Source organism: Phaethon lepturus, unplaced genomic scaffold (assembly GCF_000687285.1).
Source record: "Phaethon lepturus isolate BGI_N335 unplaced genomic scaffold, ASM68728v1 scaffold29915, whole genome shotgun sequence".
In the NCBI taxonomy this organism is placed as follows: domain Eukaryota; kingdom Metazoa; phylum Chordata; class Aves; order Phaethontiformes; family Phaethontidae; genus Phaethon; species Phaethon lepturus.
In genome coordinates this window covers 18693-42455 of record NW_010541765.1, presented here as the reverse complement: position 1 = coordinate 42455, position 23763 = coordinate 18693, and the positions used below count along the sequence as shown (strand labels likewise).

The window sequence follows — 23763 nt, the reverse complement described above, 5'->3', positions numbered from 1 at the left end:
CTGCTGAAACTGGTATGATGATGGCTAAGTGCTACAATAAGGCTGGTGGGTTCTAGTACTCTAACAGAAAAAGACACCAATTGATCTCAGTGATGTTTCCATGATCCTTCAAGTGCCTTTTATATAACCTGGAAACCCACCGCTAGATTGATTTTCAGAATACCCTAAATGCAATGGAACAATACAGTATCTCTCACAACTGCCACAGACAAGTTACTTAAAATTTCAGATCCATACCCCTTTCAACTCCCAAATGTCCTTATATACGATTCTTTCCTCCATTTCCCAAAGGGCCCTGAGGGGGGATGGGGTACTTGAATCTCAGTAATTGAGATTATTTTCTTTTACTTAAATGTGCGAAATAATTTGGAAGGTAGTGAAAAAGCCTTCCAAATCTTTCTTCTCATGTCACAGACTTATTTTGCAAGGAACTGCGAAGCAGCAATGGTTGTCATGGTTATCTCCTCCTGGAGATTAACATTAATGGAAACCAAATCCCTTGTACTGAGAGAAACAGCGATATTCAAAAAAAGAGATGTAAAAAGATACTCAAACTGCCATGTTCCTGCAGCACTGACTTGGGAGATCCTCTTGGTTTTGGATCACCTGTAAGCTACGCTGACACTGCTACAGAGAGTAGTCCTTCACAGGACCGAGCAGTTGCCCTTGGGAAGATATGCATTCTTCTTACTCTCCCTCTCAAAGCCCACAAGCTGAATTCCCAGTGCAATTCTGTTTTAAAACAAATGTCAACCAACCACCCACCTGGAGCAAAACCAGATGGAAGAGGCTTGTTTTGAACCAGACATCAGGAATTTCCCTATCCCACAGCTCAGCCCTTGGGCCATGTGGTCAGTACGGACGTACCCTCCAATCATTGGGTCTTCTTTAGGTCAATTTTTGACTTCTCAAATTGGCAAGGCATTTTTTCCTTGCAACTAAAAATACCTTACACCAACATATGTATGAGCATAACACCAATGATAGAAGGCTTTGTAGTAAGTTTCCAAAATTCTTGATGCACAGGGCAGAAACTCCTGATCTGGCTCAGGTCAAGCTAGGTTGAACACTGTAAACACTGGAGTTTGGGCAGCACAGTGTCTGTTAAGAAGCAGAGGAGAATCCCACAACTATGCTGAGGCAGGTTCTTGGTATCAAGGTACTTCTGAGACTTCTGTACTGCACTGCAATGTAAAACACATCGCCTACGATTTTCAAAAGCTACAGATCAATCTTTAAAATGCAACTCATTGGGCAGTAACAGTATGTTGTCAATTAAACACACTCCCCCCCTCCCCATGGATTTTTTTTTTTCTTTATACCTTCTTTGCTTCTGCAGTAGTCAATAGTACAGAAGGTTACAGATGCGGCTACACAAAAACCACTTCTGTTTTGTAAGCTCTAAATAGAATTTCAATTCACAGTCTTTAAGATGGGGAAAGCTTAAAAAAAAAAAAGCTTGGAAACAAAAGAAATACAATTTTTCAAAAAAAGGGCCATTGATTTTAACTGTTCCCAGAAGGAGGATCTGCTGAGAGTATCATAGCAGACTTTCTATAGAAGTTGTTGACCTGTTTACTCCCCACTTCAAAAAACAGTAGGCATGAAAAGCAAAAATAAATGAAAGCAACTAATGACCTTTAACACGTATTTGTAATGGCAATGCCCTAATCTGAGTACAGACTAATCCAGCCCTCCCTCTCAACTCCTTGACACCACCCTGGCCAAACTAAACAGTCAAAACCCAAAGCCTAAAACAAGGAATTGAAACAATTTCAATGGTGACTGGAAAGTCCCTTTGCCACCAGGGACTGGTACTTCTCAGCTGCAGCACAGACTCTTAGAAACCTCTGAGTTGATGGCTAGTCTGGGGAAATCTTGACTCGTGGCACCCATGCCACAACAGTTTATGCTTCTATAAACAACAGTGTAATTATAACTGTAGCACTGTTCTGCCTTCCAGACTTCAGCAATCAACATCATTAACTTCTTCACCCCACTGCACCTGTGGTAATTAGTCCCCAGTATTTTAGTATTACCTCTGCCAGCTGAAATAATGCTGATGTTCCACACTGCTTGGTTAAATCAGGAGGACCTGAGTGGGATGTACTTGAAGAAATCTAAAGAAAAAACAGAGGGGGATAAAAAAGAAAAACTTATTTTACCAGTATAATTCTTTTACGTTTACCACACAGCTTTTGAATGGATTATTTCCTCCCTCTTCCCAAAATTCATTCATAAGATTATATACTGAAAAAGAAGTGCAGACCTGGTGCATGCTGTTATAAATACAACCCTGCTCCACCATTGCTCCGGTGGATAATACCATTGGACACTAAAAGCTATTTCCAGATTTGGGGACCTTCTTGTCAGGCCTCCCTCTGCAGAGTAGGATGAACTGAGCATATGCTCTCTCGCACATAGACTCCAGCAGCTAAGCAGCAATCTACACCAGCATGCAACCCAGCTGGTGGTGTTTCTGCAGGCTTAGTCGGACATTTGATTGCAAAATCATTTCTTTGTCATAGCTGAAGAAGGTTACTCCTGTCAGGATATGGCATTGCCTGTTGGCGTCCTACAGGACTCATGTAAAAGATGCTATGAAACCCAAGTGAAGTAAGAGCCCTCAAACCTTCGGTAACCTTTACTACTCCTCAAGAGTATGGGAGGCTGTCTACCAAGCAGGTAGCTGATGATTCTCCAGAATCTTTTTCCTGGATCAGGTTGTGATCCTCTTCAATACTTCAGAGTGTTTTATTTCAGTTATGAGCTAGACGCGAAGAAATGACTTTTTCTAAACCATTTAAAGGATCAGTCTCAGGACTGGCCATTAGTACGAAGAAGAAAATGTTCTGTTTTTAAGGACATATCCCATAATCTCTGATCAGGCTTGCAGGTTTCTCATACTTGTGTCCTTAGAAAGAGGAGGAGTTCTAGGGACCGGGGAACTAAAATGTTTACAACCTTTTACCTCCCTCTATCCCCCCAAACTCAGTTTTCATTGCTTTCAACCAACACAGGCCCACAAAGTTTACAGAGTTTACAGAAATCAAACCATCACTGCTGTAATGGAAATAAAACAAAAAAGGTTAACAGCGCTGTATCTCTAGGTCTCCTGGAAGCTGCAGCTCTTCACAGCATCTCCCAAGCTTTGACCATTACTGCTGAAGTCTCCAAATGCCACTTGCAGCCAAGCGCTGTTAGCAATCTGGGGCAGAAGTGGCTTCCTTGCCTCGTGGAGGTGACCCGTGCTCCCACCGCTGCCTCCCTTCAAGCTCCTGCCTCCGCCCTGACGGCTGAGGACACCGCACGCGTCTAGGCACAGCAAGAGACTCAGCAGAGCTGGTCAGCAACAGCCTCCCAGGCTTCAGGCTGCAGAGCGGCTGCTCCGACCGCTTTTCAGAAACCTAGAAATTCTCAGAATCTTTCAGAAAATAATTTAACCCATTTCTGCATTTTATTTCATCACCCTCTTTGAGATAGCAAAAAGGCAGGCATGAGGAAGATAAAACTGGTTAATCCACATAGCAGAGAGACGAAGGAGGAGCAGAGCAGTGTGGTGTGCTGAAGCAGACGGGCTCCCACGCGCCAGACCACTGCCATGCTGGCAGCATGGAGACAGCAGTGCACTCCCCTCCAGTGCACAGCATTTGCGGTTTGGAGTTACAGCGGCATAGCACAGGTGTCTGCCAAACCAACTTCCAAACCCAGGACACCCTTGAGGTGGCAGTGAACAGAGTCTACCTGGGATGCTCCAAACCAGGTCCTGAACTGCTATTTGAAAAGTTAAGCTGAACCTCTCATTTTATTTATCCAATTGCAGTCCAAGAGATCTCCAAAACTGGAAAAAATCAATAGCACTAATATCCTACCAGAGCTAGGGGTAAGGAGGATGTGCTTAGCACATCTGCCCTTAGCACATCTGCCATACTTTTCTCAGTTTGAATCAGAGCCTTTTAACATTCATTTTGTATACTAAATTAGGCTTGTAGGAATCCATTTAAGCAATCACTGAGGGACAGATCATGGAAACCTGTCCAACATGCGAACATCACGCTGCCAGACTCAGCTTCACTTTTTCCACTAACTGCAGGACAAACTCCACACGCCGGTGGACAAGTGACTCTCCTTCCCCCACATTACGGTTTCACAAGCTTCACATTCACATCACAACTTTTAATACTGACTTCCAAAAGTCAGGCTGGACTTGGCAGCAGCCTTACTCTGAACACCACTACTCAAAGCCTGCTTTTGTCCTGCGACAGAGGACACCTCAAAACTTCTGGTGTCCTTCGTTAAGTGTTACTAGCCTTACTGCTGTCCCAGGATTGCAATAGTCAAATGCCATTACAGATCACGGCTAGATGCCATCACCCTTGCATAAGCACTGCTGACAATGTAGCACACACCCACAAACTCTACTGCTGTTAGGGACTGCCTGTAGGGTAAAGCATGTTTTCTTCCACTCATTTAAGTTCCTATAAAGTCAGATGGTAGCTTTACTATCCGTGGAATAAGGCATGAAATACTTTTACTCCACTGCTTCCAATCTCTGTCTTTTTCTCCCTGAGAGGGATTAACCTCACCACTGAGAATACGTCGCTGGATGCCACTAGATGGGATCTAGAGAACCATTTTCCTCACGGAAATAGGAAGAGATGAGGGGTGGGACGGGGGTCAGGGGGGGACAGGGGGAGTGTACTAGTAAGGTGCTAGCATCCTCCCTTACCTACCTGGAATGCAGCATGTTATCTTTATCTTTCAATCATCAAGAAGAATATTTGCATGCCAAGCCTCAAAGGTTTTTGAGTGATTCATACATATCAAAGGGGAGACCTCTACAAGGTATATTTAAGGCTCACGGAGAATTTCTAGGACTGTTGGGAAACGTGACCTAGTATTCTTGATTACTGCTGACAGCTACCAATTTCAGAAATTAATCCACTGCTTCAACTTGCAACTCTGTTCATACAGATTCCTGATGATCTCAAAGTCTACTTTTCTCTTATTCTTTGTCCCCATTCAGCAATGCACCTTCCAGTCCTTATACCAAAGCTCTACTTTCTGAATCCCGGTATTCAGCTCCTCATTAAGAGTGCTGTTGTCTCTTGTCTTTGCTATTGTCCTGAGCATTGTTTTTATTACAGTTTTTCCTATAATATTATATGTTATAGATATGTATTAGAAATATATTTTATATAAATTTTTTTCTAAAAAGAAGCGTAACTTTTTCTGTGTGGTCTCCAAGAAACTATGCACATTAATAAGCGAATAAGAAAAGCTAAGTCCCTGGGGCCATTGCAACTGCCTAATTCTCTTATTATTCCATTATTTACTAATTTGTACTTCTAGAAAGACTAAATTTGATGCTAGAGCAAACCTTACACAATTCATACTTTTTTTGGGGAAAAGATACACACATCTTCCCATTGTGATGCTAATGGATTTAACTTTACCTCTGCCAACTGGAAGAGTGCCGACTTCCCACAGTGCTTTACTGGCTCAGGACTTGACAACTGGGAAGTATTTGATGAGATCTAGGTTTTAAATGAACAGAGGAGAAAGTATTTCAGTGACACACAGGAAAGACAGAAAGGAAGGGAGAAAAAGAATGAAAAAAATTAAGGAGTTAGTTAAATCAGTTCCTTTGAGATCTTTCTGGCAGAAGGCCCTACTTCAGATAGGCAATACCATCCAAGAAACACTTAACAGGCATTTAGAAGTCAGCAGGATACAAGCAAATACAGAATTTCTTCCTTAGACTAGGCTCCTGGATTCTCTTCTACATTTGTATGGTCCACAGCTAATATTCTATCATGCTGTGTCTCTTACATGTGTTTTATGTGACTAAGTGAACAAGACATACCTGTTGCTTAAAAACATGAACTGTGGTGGTCAAGGTTAAGTAAAATTCTTGCGGAAAGCCTGGGCAGATATAGAAGAGGACCGTTTATCCTCACAGGCACTGCTTGTTTTGCTTTCTTTAGTTAGAAAAAAGAAGTAAGACCTTACCTCTGGAGATCAAATCTAGCCTTCTAAATAGATGCTGGTGTGCCAGCACCAGTGCTGAGTAAGTAACTACCACCGCACTTCAGGGAATTGCTTTTGCAGCCAAATTTTTTCTGATCTGCTTCCAAGTGCAGCATTATCAGTTCACCAATGCAAAAATTAATCATTATTTCTCAGATTTGATCTTTTTTGGCATGGCATTACATGGTAGTATTTGATCTGGAAGCCTTGAAAACCCCTAAGGTTAGGAGCAAGACCAGCAGTGTTTCCATAGCATCTGCTTCATCAGGAGAAACAGGCTTATGACCATGAACTTTCAGATGCAAAAAATATCAACTTAGCCTTTATATTTTATGTCTTTCTTTTGAACTAGATTATTTGAAGAATTTTCTTTTCAATTGTCAAGGAGATTCACTACAACTTCACCTCCCTCCCCTCACCAAAAATCCAGAACCTCCATTTTACTGCAAGCTAATTAAAATATGGCGAGTAATACTAAATGGTTTTGCTTTGAGACAGTTCAGTGAACCTGCTCAGGACCCCACTGAAGTAAGTGATCTTGTACACTGCACTTTGCAGGAAGAGGGCCTCAACTTTTTTATCTTTCTACTGTAATAAATTCTCATCTCTTAATGATTTTTTTCAGTGCAATATGAGTGGCAGAAAAGGGACAAACACCCACACACTGAAGTATAACCTGAGAACATGCATGCGTATCTTGCCTCCTGATGCACAATGTGAGGACAGAGTAAAGACTTTCATTCTGACAAGAGAATGGGTGCTCCTAACAAAATGCAAGCAAGATCCATGTAGTACTAATAGAAAGAGAGAAAACCAAGATTTCACTTAAGCAAAAAAATTCTCTTCACAGCTAAGAAAACAAACAGCATGAGACAAACTTAGAACTCGTTCTGCCAAAGTTGCTGGCCAGATATCAGAAGTAAGAGGATGGCTGATCCATCAGCCATCAACCAGTGAGATTACAGATCTCATTGGCTGTCTTAACACCATCTTCCAGTTTTAATTAGAGTAATCAGAACCTGCAGTACTACAACCACAAATAGCCCCTTCTTACGTAGAGGTTTTAACTTGGGGATCATTAGGATCAAATTATTATCTTTTATTACCATTCAGGTCAGTATTTTAGCTACTATATGACATTCTAGCTTTGCATAAGAAGCATGTGGCATGGTACCAGTCTTTCTTTTCCCTCTTAGAATAGGCATTTCACTTCAACACAGATATTTAATAATTTCAGTATATAGGTAAACAGCAAATATGTTCATCTATTTTACGTAATAGCTTTACCTGGAAAGATTACATCTTTACTTAAGAGAAAGCTGGAAGATACTAACTAGCTCTCACACTCCCAATTTCAAGGCATTTTGACCAAAAGTTTTGGATTCCAATCTTCTGTCCAGCACAGAAATAAACAGAAAGAGTTGCCCACAAGCTTGCTTAAAGTGGGTATGTGAGAATGCAGGGACAAAAATCTTCCTCAAGCATGCATTTTTCTTAAATGATAGTAACTGCTGGACTAGTGAAGAAAATTCCACCTTGTTGCATGCTGCATGCAATTCCTTTTCATTAAATCATCTAGAGGAAAAACTTCAGAAAAGCAGCTGAAAGTGAAGAGTTTGTGGGTTTTGGCTTCATTTTGTTTTTAAGATGGGTAAACTAGTAATTTTATTGCTTCCACTCTCAGGAAGCTTTTTCTTTTTTTCACAATGGATGAGAGTTTAGCTAAGTAAATCTAAGAGGTACTTGTGTTTCTTCTCTACGAAGCAGTCATCACCATCTGTTCACGTTTGCCAAACACACATCCATAAGACCAAAAGAGCAAGGGGTCACATCTGCTCTGCTTCCCTCACATGGCAAGGAGGATGACAGCAACCAGCCCACGTGAGCAGACAGCCTGCAAACAGCCACTGTGCTAAGGAACACAGCCAACTGCTCAAAAATCACTGGCCTGTATAATGGTTTTCCATAAAGACACAAATGAGAAGGACAAAAGTAGGGCCAACAATTTCCAAGATCAGAGTGGAATGAGGAAGCCAAGATCGTAACTTGGCACCACTCCAGATTTCAAAAAACTCTTATGAGGACATCACATCACCTTCGAAGACCTCCAAGGCACTTGCCTGTGCACCTGCAGGACCCAGCAAAGTCTTACTCCCAGGATTTTCATTATCTGTTGTGCAAGTCCTCATTAGCCATATCCTCAACAGTTTTAATTGAAGACTACAGCACTTGGGACAGACAACCAGATGAAAGGCTAACTGAGGCTGTAAAGAAGAAAGAATCCCATGCTATGTCTACGTATAAAGAGCTATTTCTGAGTGACAGGGGACTTGTACTCCTGGGGTAAAGGTGTCCATTTTAAATGGCAAATCTACTCAATGGATCGCTGTTTCACAAAGAGGCACTCTTACTTGCCCCGCCACAAAGGCAGCAAAGAGAAAGGGAACATATGAAGAACACCCTGCCAGAACCAAAACTGAGCTGGGACGGCTGCCAAAAGTCTCCAGGCACATCAGACCACAGCACACTTCACTTTTCTTCACAGGTTTACTTGGCTACTGGCTAAATAACTACTTTCTCTCCCTCTCTCTTCTTTTGTAGCACTGTACATTGCTGACAGCAACCTACTACAAACTGCTTACCATAATTTAGCTTACTAAATGCTGTAATGCATTCATATAGATAGGACCCAATAAGAAGTGGCACAGTAAGGAACAGGATTTTTGCCAAACTTGACAAAGACACCCTGTGCAAATGAAAGCCCTTATATTTGAAAGAGCACAAGCAGCTTTAATAGCAGGAGGAGAAAGCTTAAAGAGGTTCTGTAGCATACTCAATGCTTTCCCCTGCAACAACCGAAATGAAATCAGGCTGTGATCTTTATGCCATTTCTCTACTGCTGTAGATAAAACATGGTGTTAGTCACTGCCATTAAGGTTTCAAACCAACAGTATAACACAGACGGAATAACTATGGCCAAGAAGGTTTTTTTTGTTGTTTTGGGTTTTTTCTTGCTTTTCCAGATTTCTGTTCCTTATTTCCAGACACTGAAAAAACAGCCAAAAAAATACAACCCCCTCCAGACCACACACACATTTTAAGATTTTTACAAGACAAAGAGATTAATCCTGACTTTAAAACTGTGCTCTCCAGTTTCTAATTAACATTCTGATCACCTCTTCTACCTAACATTTGATGATTCATACATGCACTTCAGTGTGCCAAATGAGCTGGCTCAGCATAGTGATATGCAACTCAATGCACTGTCACAGCCGTATGACAATTTTCAGGTTTGTCATTTCATTGTTTATTTAATTAGGACAGGAAATGATTTTAGGTCCTGTGAAATTCTGAAAAGGATTAATCAGTAAATTGTTTTTTCTTAATTGGACCTCCTAAGAAATACATCAAGGCCCATCCTAGCCAAGCTAAAAACATACAGTACATAATTAGCTTAACATTTAACAGAAGTAAGTGTGTTGTATGTGTAAGCACATGGAATAACAGCCAGGGAATCTCTTCATCCCGTTACACTTCTCCATGATAGCACCAGCTCCAAACACAGTCTTTTCAGAGACATCCTAAATACACCTTTAGCGTAACTGACTCTGCAAGCAGTACCAGACTCCCCCAAATGGGCAAGAAGAGTATACGTGTGGAAAGTCAATTCATAGAAGCACATTAAACATACGGGAGAAGAAATTTTTAAAATCAATCTTTGAGAACTCCAGATCTTCAATACATGGAGGAAGAAGGATAACTTACATACTTATGGGTAATTTATAGGCTTTATAAGTCACCACCTAACGATGCTCTTACATATCCTTGTAGCTGTTGCAAGAAGCTTCCTTTGACCTGCGAATTTATTTTGCAAAGGATTCCTGCCTCTAGGGCAGTTGCTGTTCTGCACTGCTGCAGCCTCTTCCATAGGCAGTGCATAGTGTCATTTCAGAATGTCCTTTATTTGTTTTTTTTCCTAGGTGTAAATTAAAACACCATTTGGAAAAAAACACCTGCAGCAGTCCTTTGGTATGAAAGGCCAGGTAAAGTTCACAAGCCCAGTATCTTTTGTGCATGCTACAGCTTGTAGAACTGGCCAATACTGCTTCAAATTACTGGTTATCCTCCCCACGATTTTCTTAAAACAATGCTGTCATGAAGACAAACATCTACTGATGTGAATCCCTTATGAGACAGGGTGCTTAGCCATTCAGTGACAACTCTTACTGGTTCCTTGCTTCCTCCCATCCTCTCCCACCATATTTCAGCCATTATACCTCAGCAAACTGAAACAATGCAGACTCCTCAGTTTGTTTTACAGCTCCCGGGACTCCAGGCTGTGATGTGCTTGAAGAGATCTGTCAGGAGAACAATTATTTTTGTATTATCTAACTCTTCAGTTTCAGTGTCAAACTTCAACGTGCTAAATTTCTGATCCATTATACAGACAGACTCCTGGTACTTAAAAGCATGCAAATGAGTCCCAGCACACCCATACAAAAAACAGTATCTGCTTTCCAGGAGATATATAAATGGGTGACCTGTGAAATGGTGATATTTAATTACTTTTCACAAGGAGAATCTTTCCTAGGATCAATAGAAAAGGCTAAGACTTTTTTAAGGGGCTTTTATTTGCCCGCTGATACGTCAAAAGAGGGTTAGCAGCAAAAAACTTAACACTGTATTGTATTTCATTGTTCAGTGAAAGATCTGAGACTCAGAATGGTGGTGCTCATAAAGCACCAATTGCTACTTCGCACAGAAACTAACTGTGGACAGGGACACAACACATGCAGGTACTTGAAGAAGAAATACCAGATCCATCTCAAACACCAAGGGAACTGCATTTTATACTGTTTAACTTGTGTCAGTTACTTTTGTTGCAAATGACACCCCTGATTAATGTTATACCTTGGTACAAGTACCAATTATTTTGCCATTGACACACATGCCTAGCATGCACTAGTTAGGTGCAGCCTAACTGTTTAACATCCTTGAAAATTAAGACTAGCTAATATGCATTTCTAATTACTGATCATCAGTGAGCTATTTCTAAACTGTATGTTTTAGTGGTGCAGATGAGCTTTGTTGCCTGGCACCCGCTGAAGTTCTTTGATGGTTAAGGAAGAGCCAGCGCTCACAAGCCCTTAGCAAGAGCGGATCTTGCAGCACGCAACACAATTCCTGCCTATGACTAAAGTTGGACTTCAAGGTCTTATGGGCTGATGTTAAAACAAACAAAACAACAACAACAAAAAAAAATCAATCACATTTTTTGTGTGCTAGGATTGCAATGTATCTGCACCGTAAGTGATGACGTTTAGGAAGGAGTATAAAGCTGCACACAGCAATGAGTATTAAAGACATGGGAGTCAGATTCACAACTGGTGTGGAAACAGGTAATAAAAGAAGCCCCTGCTATGACAAAATTTCTTTCCACATGCACTTACTCAAACACCACCCAGCATCCTGTACAATCAACATTTGTACAGTTAAATATTTACATGTCACTTGATTATGACCATTTCAGAAGTCGGAAAGACATAAACAAGCATGTGATGCTTGCAGCGGATGAGGATTCTTTGCAACGTCATTCTTGTCATGTTATTTACATCAATTAATTCCATTAAAACTTGGATGAAATAGTGTATACTTTAAAAAAACAAAAACAACCAACAACAAACCCAAACCAAAAGAACAAAACCACCACAGTTGCACTTCTAGCAATAACTGCAAATATGCTGACAAAAATGTGGTACACTGCAAACCTAAGCATAGCTGCACAGAGGTATTTGGTGGTTACAGAACAGAACAAATTCTGGATATTCCAGAACTACAGTTATTTTTGACAGAGTCAATGATGAAAGCAGCCGCAATATGTAAAGGACATAATGTAACATCCAAATATACATGTTAAAACTTTAGTTAGTAAGACTCTAGTTTAAAACCAAGTGCAGGAATGGCACATGTCTAAATTACTGCTTGAACCACAGCTCCATTATTGCACTAGACTTTCCACCATGCTCCTAAACACACTCTCATGCACTTCAAATCTGACCTATCTACCTGATAAATGACCCAGTACTATAAACCCCAAAAGAAGGAACAAATAAAAGCATGAATTTTAGCTAAGATTTTTGATTTCTCTTTCAGCTGAACATCAGATGCTTCTTAAAAGGAAACACGGGGGAAGATAACCCTTCTTAAAGAAACTCACCTCTGCAAACTGAAACAATGATGACTTCTGACAGGCTTCCGTAGAATTAGTTCCATCAGACTGGCAAGTACTGGAGGAAACCTGAAACAAGGAGTGTGCAGACTAAGACCTCAGAGTAAGAAAGACTGCTGCTTTCAAGCTAAGAACAACAGTGATCAAAACAAAATACCAGGCAGCAATAACAAGCAGCAGTGTTTAAGAAAAGTTGGGTGATCTGATGTTTCACAGTCCTGGACAAGTTAATTCAAATTTATAGGAGAAAACATAGTTTAGCACTCATTTTAATGCATGTAAATAATCATTAAGAATCACCTAAGAAGAAAGACCACAAAAACACCATGGATTTTCTTCTTCCTTTTATAATTCCAAACTTTGCACACACACAACTACCTTGTATTGGTGATGCTATCAACACTGCTCTATCTGTATTTGTACTACCATTCTGAGTACGAAATTTTTGAACACACTGAGGGTTACTATGTGACAGAAATATTTATTAGAAAAATAATCCCCAACCACCTAACAGCATGAAAATAAGAAAAGTGTACTACAAATCTGAAATTGTTCAAATAATGTACCTAAACATCCATTTAGGGGTGCTTATGAGCAGCAGTGCAAGAAAGAGTCATAACTTCTGAAATCAATATACAAAGAAATGACTGTTCAAAAACAAAAGCCTTATTCGAAGTAACACAGAGCTTAGCCGTACTATTCTTTTAGCCGGAAGTGTGTTAATCAAGCATCATTCTGTAATGAAATTGTATCAAGTATGATAAATTCACTAAATATCACCTTTGAATGTAAAAGATTTACATGTGTAACTCCCACAGGAGCATGAGGTACTGTTAGTCTAAAATAAGGTATGTGACATGGCTTACAAGAAACGAAAAGAAGACTTCCAAGGATTTTAGGAAGATAAGTAGCAGGATGGACTTCCCCCCCCAACAATTTTAAAATTTTCATGAAATTTCAGGTTATTTAAAACATTTCAGTTCAAACGTGTGGGTTTTTTCTTATTTATTATCAAAACAAGTATGTCAATTTATCAGTGAATGCACAGATGAGATTTCGCTAGCAACTGCATCTGTTGCCTGCAAGCACAAAGCACCACAGAAAAGCCAGGCCTACGCAGTTTGTGCTGTTTGTCCGAGACGCTCGTGCTCTGCAATAGCACCAGTGGGGTTTTGTTTGAGGAATCTGCTGCCCATACTCCCCTGGAAACACTAGATCCAAGCGTAGCAGCTCACAGGCCAAGGGAACTATACCGCAGGACAATTTGCTTACACACACGCTTGCTTCTTCCCTGCCATCAAACCAAGCAGTAACAGTGCCTCCTATGATCTATGCTTCCATTATATTTATTAAACACCAAGCACAATGTTTTATCAGTGTACTATGGGAGTATACCAACCCAAAGGGTTACAAAGAATGTATTTTTAACGCCTGTGTTGTGCTATTTCAGTGGTTTGTGCTATGTAACGTTTATTACTGCTTTGCTTCTGTACGATCTGGTTTAAGACGTCTGTGCCTCAGCAGTGGTGTGGAATGTACCAGGGATGCATTGTACCTGGCTGCTGTTGAGTGACCCATCTCTGAAGGCCCGAGTCTCTGCACTGCTGTGAAATAGAAGGGTGCTGCTTGCATGTCTGAGCCCTCATTTCCTTATTTCAGGCCACCCCACTGGTGGGATTCTCCCAGGAATAAACAGATTTGGGATTTGGTTCCCCACAGAACTTAAATTTCCTGCAGTTTCACCAGCTGCCTTACACAGCTTAATTTGTGGTGTGTATTGAAGCAGTTCGTTCGCAAGTGGAGCCTATCCAATGCGCCTTACGAAAGGGCACTACCTTGCTTAGCAGAAGCAACGTGAGTGAGGAAGCCGTGCGAAACGCCTGCGCTCCCCGAGGCCACGTGTGCCTGAACCTGCCCACCCGCCATAACGCAGACCGTGGCTTCGCAGCTCCCTCTGCCTATCTAGGGGCACGTCCACATGAATGTGCCAACACACGCCGGAGCTGGCACAGCACAAACCAGCTCTGAGTTGGGAGCCATCGACCTGCACCACCTCAGGAGCACCGTGCTGGAGCAGAGAAACCCTCCCAAGAGGGGCCATCACAGCTCAGCCCCGGCAACACAAGGGCTGTAAAGCGCTCGCTCCCCGGGCGGGCACAGAGAGGGAGGATGAGCTTTCTTGTTGCCTCCAAAGCCATGTGTGGGGGATTGGGCACAGCTTTTTCACCTTGTGGTACAGGAACCACAAGCCGTGGGAGGTGTGAAGCCCGGTTTCCTATAGCTTTGTGTGTAAAGGACAGATTGCTGGTGCCCAGTAACTTGGAGGCGATTTTGTGGTTAAAGCAACCATACTTCTATCAATTTCCATTGTCTTAAAAAAGTTAATGCTGTTGCCTTTGCTTGACAGAAGCACTAATTCGAGCTTGTTTCTTCTACTCTCTTGCTCCCTCCACACTCCTGACTTGTGGGAAATTTATTGTCTCCAGGACTTCTAACCTCTGCCAGGCTGAACCTGATCAAAGTGCTAAAATAATTACTGGAGGGAATGGATGCACAGGTAGTGCCACTGCATACATTTCCTGCTGTAATAAGATGTCCTCAACATCTCCTCACTTCTCCTCTTTCCTCCTCCTGGCTTACCCTCAGCTGCACCCAGAGGTTTTTCACTTCTGACTGACTCCCTGGGCAATACTACCTTGCGCAGACCGCGGCATCACAGGCATGATAACCTTTTCTTTTCAAAGAGAAGGGAACTGCACGGTAACGCTTCTGTAGCCTCCCCGTCCCTGCAGGTTACTGTAACCTGCTCTAACTCGGACCACGCTGAAGGAAGGCGAAGGATAGCCCCTGGCTCGCCTCCCACACCGACTGACGCCGGGCTTTAATGCCGCCCTCATATGCCGGGCAGTGGCAAGGGGGGAAACGGGTAGAAAAGCCAGGTTTTGGACCACACACATTCCAGGATTTCTGGGCAGTAACCTACAGGCCGGCCACTAGGTGCTGCTGTAAGGCAAGCGAAGGGCCTGACGGGCGAGTAAGGGAGATGTGCAGGGAGGGAGGGGAGCGGGCAAGTAAGCAGCGCTCCTTGCCCAGCTTCAGCCTTTCCGCTAGTAAACCTGAGGTGTAGGAGGACCGGGCTTCACCCAGCACAGCGGCAGTCGCTGGAGCAGACCCGTCAGGCGTTTCTGCTCGGGTGTTCAACAAAATACGCTCATATACACACCACAGTCTTGTGTAACTGATGAAAGGACCCAAAAGCCAGGTGGAAACTCACTGCATGTCCAAGTCCTTAGTTAACTGCTGGTAAGATCTGTAGCTTTTCTTGCCCGTCTGCTTAGTAACTCTAAGCTGCTGTTTGGAAATCAATCCTGTACTGACATAGAATTCTGCTATCAGAAGAGAAACTCTCTAGTCTATTGAAAAAAATTAGAAAAACAGGAACATAAGTGGCGACATATAGATACAGCGACTGAAGCTTCAGGGCAATTTTGTAAATAACGCTGTTGTGCCTCTGTCTGTCCTCCCACTGGTGCCTCTTCACTTCGTTACCTGACATCTGGGTTTCTGACAACTCCAAGACTTAAAACCTGACTTGAAAAGTCCCTATACATCTGTTGACAGAAAATCAGCAGGTGCAGAATACGTTTAGGTGGGATTTAGAGTATCATGTGCCTCATTTTTGCCCAACTTCTGAGCAAACTATGCCAGTGCTGCCTTCCTTTCTATTAACAATTTTTAAGATGATAATAGTATTTAAGATCTATGCTTACAAGGCCACCCAAGTCTGCATAATCATACATATGGACAAGCAGTCAAACTGCATGTTAACAGGTTATGTTACATCTGGCAATCCCCCAGTTTAAGAACCATATATATGCATGTGCATCTTACATGTAGACACACACATGCTTTAATGGTAATGAAGATTACATGATATCATTTAGAGCATTCTTTTAAAAATGACACTGCATCTTTTTTTTTTTTTAAATACAGAAATGCCAGGGTTTTAGCTATACGACATGTATTTATATACTTACATGCATATAAAAAAACCCAACTATATTTTCTGTGGTTAAGCAACTTCTGAACCTCTTCACTGACAATACCTCAGCAGTCACCTTAGTACACCAAATTCTCCCCCATGTCAAAATACCAACTCTAACAGAACACTTCTAACCCCCTCCACTGAAAAGGAAAGCAGCTTACCAATTCTACAAATTAATTCTTGAGCTTCTTACTGAGCCTCTCATTCCACCTCCTAGCGCATTCTGCTGACCTCCCAAATGCTGGTTTGAGCGTGAAACTTTTCAAGCATAAGCATGGATATTGAACTACAGCTTGTCCCATAGGCATGCAAAGATGAACATCTTTGTCTCCTCTGTCCGCACGCCCGAGGATGGGAAGCCAGAAGTGCTGTTCAGTTATCCAAGTCTAAACAGGTTTAGGATCTTTACTGCATTTGGGAAACACAAGCCTGAGAAGTATTTGCTCCATATCTAATTACCACTGAAACACTGAATCAAAAGGAAACAAAGGAAAATGGAAGACACACCAGGGCTACAATGCAAAGAAACTGAGGAAGTTTCCCAGTGCATAGAAACACAGCTGGAGACTTAATCCCTGCTGCCACACAATTAGGAGGACTGAACTTCATCCATTTGGGTCCCTTTGAGAATACCAAGCACCCAGATTGTTCTGGAGGATGTATTTTACATTGTGAACCCTCTGAAAGAACTGGAGATGTGCAGTTTTGTTCCCTAGGAAAGTGCTGACACTTACCTGCTTCTCAGATAGTGTAGGACAATTAAAATACGGTAACTCATTAGTATGTACAGGCTAATTTCTGGCCCATCATGATTCTAACAACATCCAACAAATCCCTCAACTAGTTTTGTTTAGGCTGTATTTATGACAAATATTTTGCTCTACATTTTGAAAATGTAGAACGCACATTAGAGAAAGCAGATTACACAGCTTGCCTCTCTGATGTGGAGGGCCAGGTTTCAGGAGAAGACTACAGGCCTGAAAGAGCACAGCATCGTATAGCTTATACATAAAGAAAATATTACATCACAAGCCATATTGCATGCTTCCATCAGGAAAAAATGGGGTTTATGTAGGTGCATAGGAAATATGTCTTTTGCTCAAAAGAAGAAAATCCCGATAAAAAAACGTTCATATACTAAAACAATCACACAACATCCTTTCTGATTTGTCTCTAAATGATGATCTTCCCACATAGATTTTATTCCTTCATTGCCATCTGAAATCGTACTACTTGAGGCACTTTTCATGTAAAACCAAGAAAGCTAAACTCACAAGGTCATAGCAAAGACTGTTCTTAATGGAATTGAGTATCCGTAACTCCAATACACCTTCCCTCTCATTTAAACATAACAGCACAGTAAAAACAGTTTTTAAACTCCAAGTCGAGAGAGTCAAAGTTTGAAAACTACAGGACATTCTCATTTTAGCACAAAATCATCAATTTCTTTTCACTTCTCTCCCAAGCTTACCCTAGTGTTTCTTTTTTCATACTGCAGCACAGAAAGCCAGTACCCACATCTGCACAAAGACTTCCACTGCTCAAACTGATGTGCAAAGCATTGAGGAGACTTGGTTCAGTCTTGGCAGTACAGAAGCAATTCATCTCAAATGCACTACACATTTTGCATTTGGGAGTATCACATATAGATAGTTAATTACTGCTTTTCCTCCCAGAAACAACAAAAAAATGAAAAGAAGAAATCCTCCTCACTTCCACAGCTCTTCTTTCCAGACTAGAGTTTTATGGCAGTGACTACCTAACATACAAGCCACCTTTTGAACAATTTTCAAAGCTGGCTCAAAAAATAAGATCATAAATAATAATCAGACTAGAGGTTTCTGCACTACTGGAGATACGCACCAACACTAGACTCCTTCACAAGAACAAAATGTTTGCGATGGCAACTGAACTACAAACTTCTTTTTAGACCTAAAGATTTAGTGAATAGGAATAGACTGCAATACTTGGATTACCTGTTAACACTTGCATGGTTTCAGAATGCATATATAACGACACTGACTGTATGGAAATTATTAGGTATTTATTTTGCTATTAGTGCCAAGGCCACATTTGTGTGAAGCACTGCACAGGCACATGAAATCCTTGCCCAAAAGAGATTGCAAACCTATGTGTTAATACAGTCACTATATTTCAACCTTGCTACCTGTGACAATATCCTCTCATGAGCAGACTTGCCTGGTCTGATCAAATATTCAGCCAGCAGAGTTAATATTGAACTGATATAAAAACTGGTTCCTCTGTGTTCACGGTTGGGATACAAAACTTGTATCACAGAGCTCACACTTCAGTCCCACCTGAGGTTACCCAAGATGTATCTTAAATTTTATTTCCCACTGGCCAAATACTCCTCTTCAGAGGTCTCTTTAAACCAAGGGCTTGTGGTAAAGGAGAGGAAAGAATTCCTTACCTCTTGTGCAGTCAGGGCATGTTCCCCTGCTAGAAGCAGCATACTCAGGCCTCCCATTTGTGTAGGATCTGTTAAAAGAGTAAAATCAAGACTTAAGTTTATTCATTTGCTTGTTTTAAGAACCTACCATTTGCAGCGTTAAACCCCCAGAAGACTACTTGTCACAGACACTCTAAGCAGGCTGCCATAAAAGGCAGTTCAAGAGAATCACAAATAACCATTTCTGTACCCTCTGGGAGAGGCTTTCAAAGCTGTTTGAAGGATTTAATTGGATTTGTGTGCTTAACACCCCATTGCGTGGATTTACAATTTTACTGCCAAAGGTTTTATGTACTACAGAGACGGGTATCTTTAAAACAGCAACTGTAATGATCTCATACATAAATATACACAAAGATGCTCTAATATTGCACATATTTGTAACTCAATGGATGCTCCTACTGAGGGAGTGGTTCCCTTCCTTAGCCACTGAACAAGTAAAAGGATGGAACAAAAGGATACGATCAAGCTCTGAAGCAAAATTTCTAGTTTCATTTAGCTTTAATTTAAAGCTGCATTTAGTGGTGAAAAGTGCCAACCTGACATCTCTGAAGCATGAAGCGCTTGATCCTCTGTGCCAGAACAGCACAGGCACTGGCCAGGCAAGCTGCCCGCCTACTTGTTGCCCTGCCAATACAATATATAATTGAGCAAAGTGAAATGGAGATATAAATGTTCTTTCTCTAAGTATTCGATGCTGACAGTTTCTCGCCTCCAGCCTTCCCACACCTTAGCAGCTCAGAAAACAACAACAAGAAGTCAAAGCAATGATCACTGGCACTGCATTACTCATGGAGTGGCTCTTCCACTCAGAAGAGTGGTTGCTCTTCATCATTATGAAGACTAATTGTCTGATTTGGGGGGAATGCCTTGGGAGCAATGCAGGCGTCCGATTTAACAGTGTCACACAGAGGCAGGGAGACAGTCTGTGGCCTAAATGTCTCACACAACAGCCACAATGTGAGAGAAAGGGAAGCATTACCCTTGCTGTATTGCCGAGCTTCAGTAATGATGAGACACCAAAGATAAGTTACTTTCCCGGGGTTTCACTAAGTGTGTACTCCCATTTTTCAATTTCCTTTCACTAAACTATAGCAAAACTCTCTCTACAACAATAAATTACAACATGCTCAGGACCATTCCCAGGAATGGAGGCCAACTGGCACAATCGCCCTTGTCCATTTGGTTGCATTTTGTTATGTAAAATTTGGATGCAAAATAGCTGCATCCAAAATGCCCACTGGGAAATCCCCTGGCCCATTCCCACTCATGAGCAGTGATGAGGAATTTGTTGAGCTTTTCAGCTGACATGGGCCAAACCTCTGTAAACCTCCAGGCAATTTAGCGCTACAGATGATCAAGGTCCGGTTCACAGGAATACTGACTGGTGCTGTTTAATTCAATACCACAGATACTGCCAAGTGTTCTCCCTCAGCATCTCGCACTGACATTCACAGGGTAAGTTTTTTCAATACTCTCTTAAAACCACAGTAAATAGAAGCAGAGGAAAGCAATGTGAATAAACCAGGCTCATCCACTATCTCAAGGATAGAAGAGTGGCTCGTTATCTTAAGAACACAGTCTAAATAGCTCCTGGCTTCAAACCCAATGTTCAACTGGAATCAAATTTTTTCCTTTACCATAATAAAACAGGTAGCAGGTGTGTGTGTTTTTTTGTAGTGTTTTTTTTTTAACTTTTTACTTTTAAATAAAAAAGGCAACAAAAGATATTAAGTTTCTACAGAGAGACAAGACACTATCAGAAGTGTAGGATCTAGTAACAAGAAGTGGTTGAAGAAATGGAGATAGAAAACAGAAAGGGCCAGCAAGTATCTCAGCACAATTCAGAAATGAAGTGATCCTCTCAGCACAGCACTTTTTACCATCAAAACACTTGATGATAAACAGTTCAGTCCTTCAAACACGAGGACATCAGAACAATTAAGAAGTGACAAATGAACATGTATCTCGAAAGATAATGCCTGAGGAGGCAGTTTTGGAGGATGAAGAGATGGGAAGAGACTTCCAGGTCCATCATAAACTTCCTGAGCTTCATATTAAGCAGTAAGGGCTTGACTGGTTGCTGCCTACTTTCTTTATTCCCATTGGAAGGCTGTTGCAGAATCCAAATCTTCTAAGTATTAAGAGCTTTCTTCCAGTTTTCAGCTTAAATTTACTCAGGGACAGGTGGTACACATTTTTTCTGGTGCCCGCATCTTTAAGATTAAATAACTGTTCTCCCTAAATGGTATTTCCTTCTTCTGCATTTACAGGAGTCACCCTACTCTTCTTCCACTTGCTTTCCTAGCCTAAGCAAATCAAGATCTCTTCATGTCATCAAGCACGTTCATCTCCTACGGTCCCAGTGATCCCTGTAGCTCTCCTCTCCAGTTATTCCAGGTGGAGTTCATCTTTCTTGTACATGACTGATCAGCAGGGCAATCACATCAGGTCAGCTGTGCTCTATTCAATGGCATTAACTGTTCTCTGCAGTTCCTGAAAACACGTTGCCTGACACACTGCAGTACAGTACTTTCTCATGCCCACATCACACTGATGCTCCCAGCTGCTCTCTTATGCTTCGCTTTAGTTATGTGGGGGTCTTCTTCCCCCTCCTCAGTTTTGGTCAACTGGAGAACATCCAGCTTATGGCTCTCAAATTCTTCTCCCTCTTCTAAGTATCTTCTTGGTCATCTCAGCTTTCTGCCCTTCAAATAAGTAGCTTATCATAACAGGACAAGGATAAGACTGTTTTTTCCCCCGAAGTAAGCAAATACTTAAACTGCTTATTTAAACATAAAAATTAAGAGGAAGGAAAAAAAATGACAGCTAAGTGGAAAGTGAAAATTTAATTTGGTGCTTAAACAACTTGAATACTTATGCTGCAGATGTAGCAGAGGGCTGGCACTTGGATGTCTGATCATGACAAAACCAAAAATCCTTCCATTAAGGTTTCAAATTACAAAATAAATTAATCTAAGGGAAAACAAAATGTACATATGCAAACACTGCCATATGTTTATAGTGCCTTCTCAGCACAACAATGTTTCTCTTATGGCACTAAGAACTTATTGGTATAAAAAATTAAGAATTTTAAATGCTATCTTAAAGCAATTCACAGTTAAATCAACAGTAGTGAGAAAACAGCACACACATTTGACTTGCAGAATGGGAGGTGAGTCATTAATTTCTCTACAGCTTTTAACATTGATGAAACTTAAAACCATATCACTATTTGGGAATGACATACTTTGTTAGTATTGGTCTGGTTAGAAACTCAGCAGGCTGGCTTGTTCATCATCACTGTTTTTCAGAGGAAAGAAAGAACTGAGAAGGACCTAAGCAGAAAGAAGACCAGAAGATACCAGTTTCAACTAAGTTTTACCTGGGTGCAGAATTAAGCTTCTCTCTAAAAACCCAAAACTGTATCTCTGTCTACACTGCCCACTCTAGGAAGCGGATTTTTTCCACCCTTTGCTTCACTAAAAAGCTTTTTAGCTCAGACGGTTTTCTTCTGATGCAGAAACGTGAAAGTATTGGGAATCTTGCACATTTGTATAGCAAAGCTGTTGTTCACTTAGGTCTGTAGTTGTGAGGGTAGATGCTGCAATGGTCACGTTCACCTACAAACAGCAGTTGTCTTTGCCTTACAACAGATCACAGGTGAGCCATGTCATGAGAAAAACATGCTCAATTACAACTTCCAGGCTGGATGAGCAAGGACACCACTAGTGGGTCTGCAGGTTTGAAGCCCAGTGCTGGTGCCACACCTCAGGTTCTTGACACAATGATAGGTCAACACGAGAGGTTTGAAAGTGGGATGGTTGTTGTTCGAATGCCACAAATAAAGGAGAGATATGGCCTGTGCGGAACTTACAAAAAGAAAGGAAGATCTTACTCTCTACATATTACATTTTCCAAGATGAAGTGTAATGCGTAAAAAGCAGTCAAGACAGGATTAACAAATGTCAACAAGTAAAACAGATTTCCTGGAATGATTCTGGAATCATGTAATCCCTGTCCTAAGGAAACTATGTGCCTTGAAGATGCAAGACAGACAGTGGCATTTCAAAGGTGAAAGTGTTTCTGAGGAGGTTCAGCTACTTTTTAGTTCATCAGCTAGTATATGGCCTGGATTTTAAAAGAGGTTGTGCTGGATAGAAGAGTCAGAATTGAATTGAACTATCACGTGAAGTCAAGGAGAGAAGAATGCAACAGAACATACTTAGCATGAACTGGTTATATAGTTGACAAAACAGTAATCCATTTGGCATGGCAGACTTTTCATGAATTGAATGCTGCTAACATCTCTGTCAGAAGCTGTTGTAATTTTATAAGGTATTGTTATACTCACGAATTAGCCAGCTTTCATTGGCATGAGGACTGAAATGAGACCCCTATGAATTACTATACTCATTGACTCAGTCTGCAGTTAAAAAAAAAAAAGTTTAAATCCCATGTAGCACAAAATGGCCTTCTTGAGAAATGAATGGCTCTATAGGTAAGACAATGGATTAGATTAGTTTCTAATTAATTCTTAAGTTCTCTGTCTTCTGCTCTGACAGGTGTTGATTCAAGACCTCTCTGTACTCAGAAGCTCCACATTTGGATAACCCAGAAGGAGCTGGGGTGGGAGGGGAATGGCAGACAGGTAGACCAAAGCCTATTACTTGTTTTGCAGCACAGGAAGTTCCACCTCAGCATGGGGAAAAATGTCTTTACTGTGAGGGTGATGGAGCACTGGAACAGGCTGCCCAGAGAGGTTGTGGAGTCTCCTTCTCTGAAGACCTTCAAAGCCTGACTGGACACGTTCCTGTGCAACCTGCCCTGGGTGATCCTCCCTTGGCAGGGGGGTTGGACCAGATGATCTTTAGAGGTCCCTTCCAACCCCTACCATTCTGTGATGGATAGGAGCATAGAAGTTACTCTTCTGACAGCAAAAGCAGAATGGGATGAATGGGCCTGCAATTTTTAGAAGTGGTCTCCCAT

The 23763-nt window shown here is 41.4% G+C and overlaps 1 protein-coding gene across 1 annotated transcript in view; it reads right to left on the bottom strand.

The window, feature by feature from the left end:
* Positions 1-23763, bottom strand: part of BBX (bobby sox homolog (Drosophila)) — a 58648-nt gene that overhangs the window by 24922 nt on the left and 9963 nt on the right. The window contains exons 4-7 of the mRNA XM_010287825.1: positions 18736-18803; positions 12248-12328; positions 10308-10388; positions 5457-5537 (exon numbers count right to left, since the gene is read on the bottom strand). Coding sequence (XP_010286127.1) covers positions 5457-5537; positions 10308-10388; positions 12248-12328; positions 18736-18803 — 311 coding nt within the window. The remainder of the gene's footprint in view (positions 1-5456; positions 5538-10307; positions 10389-12247; positions 12329-18735; positions 18804-23763) is intronic.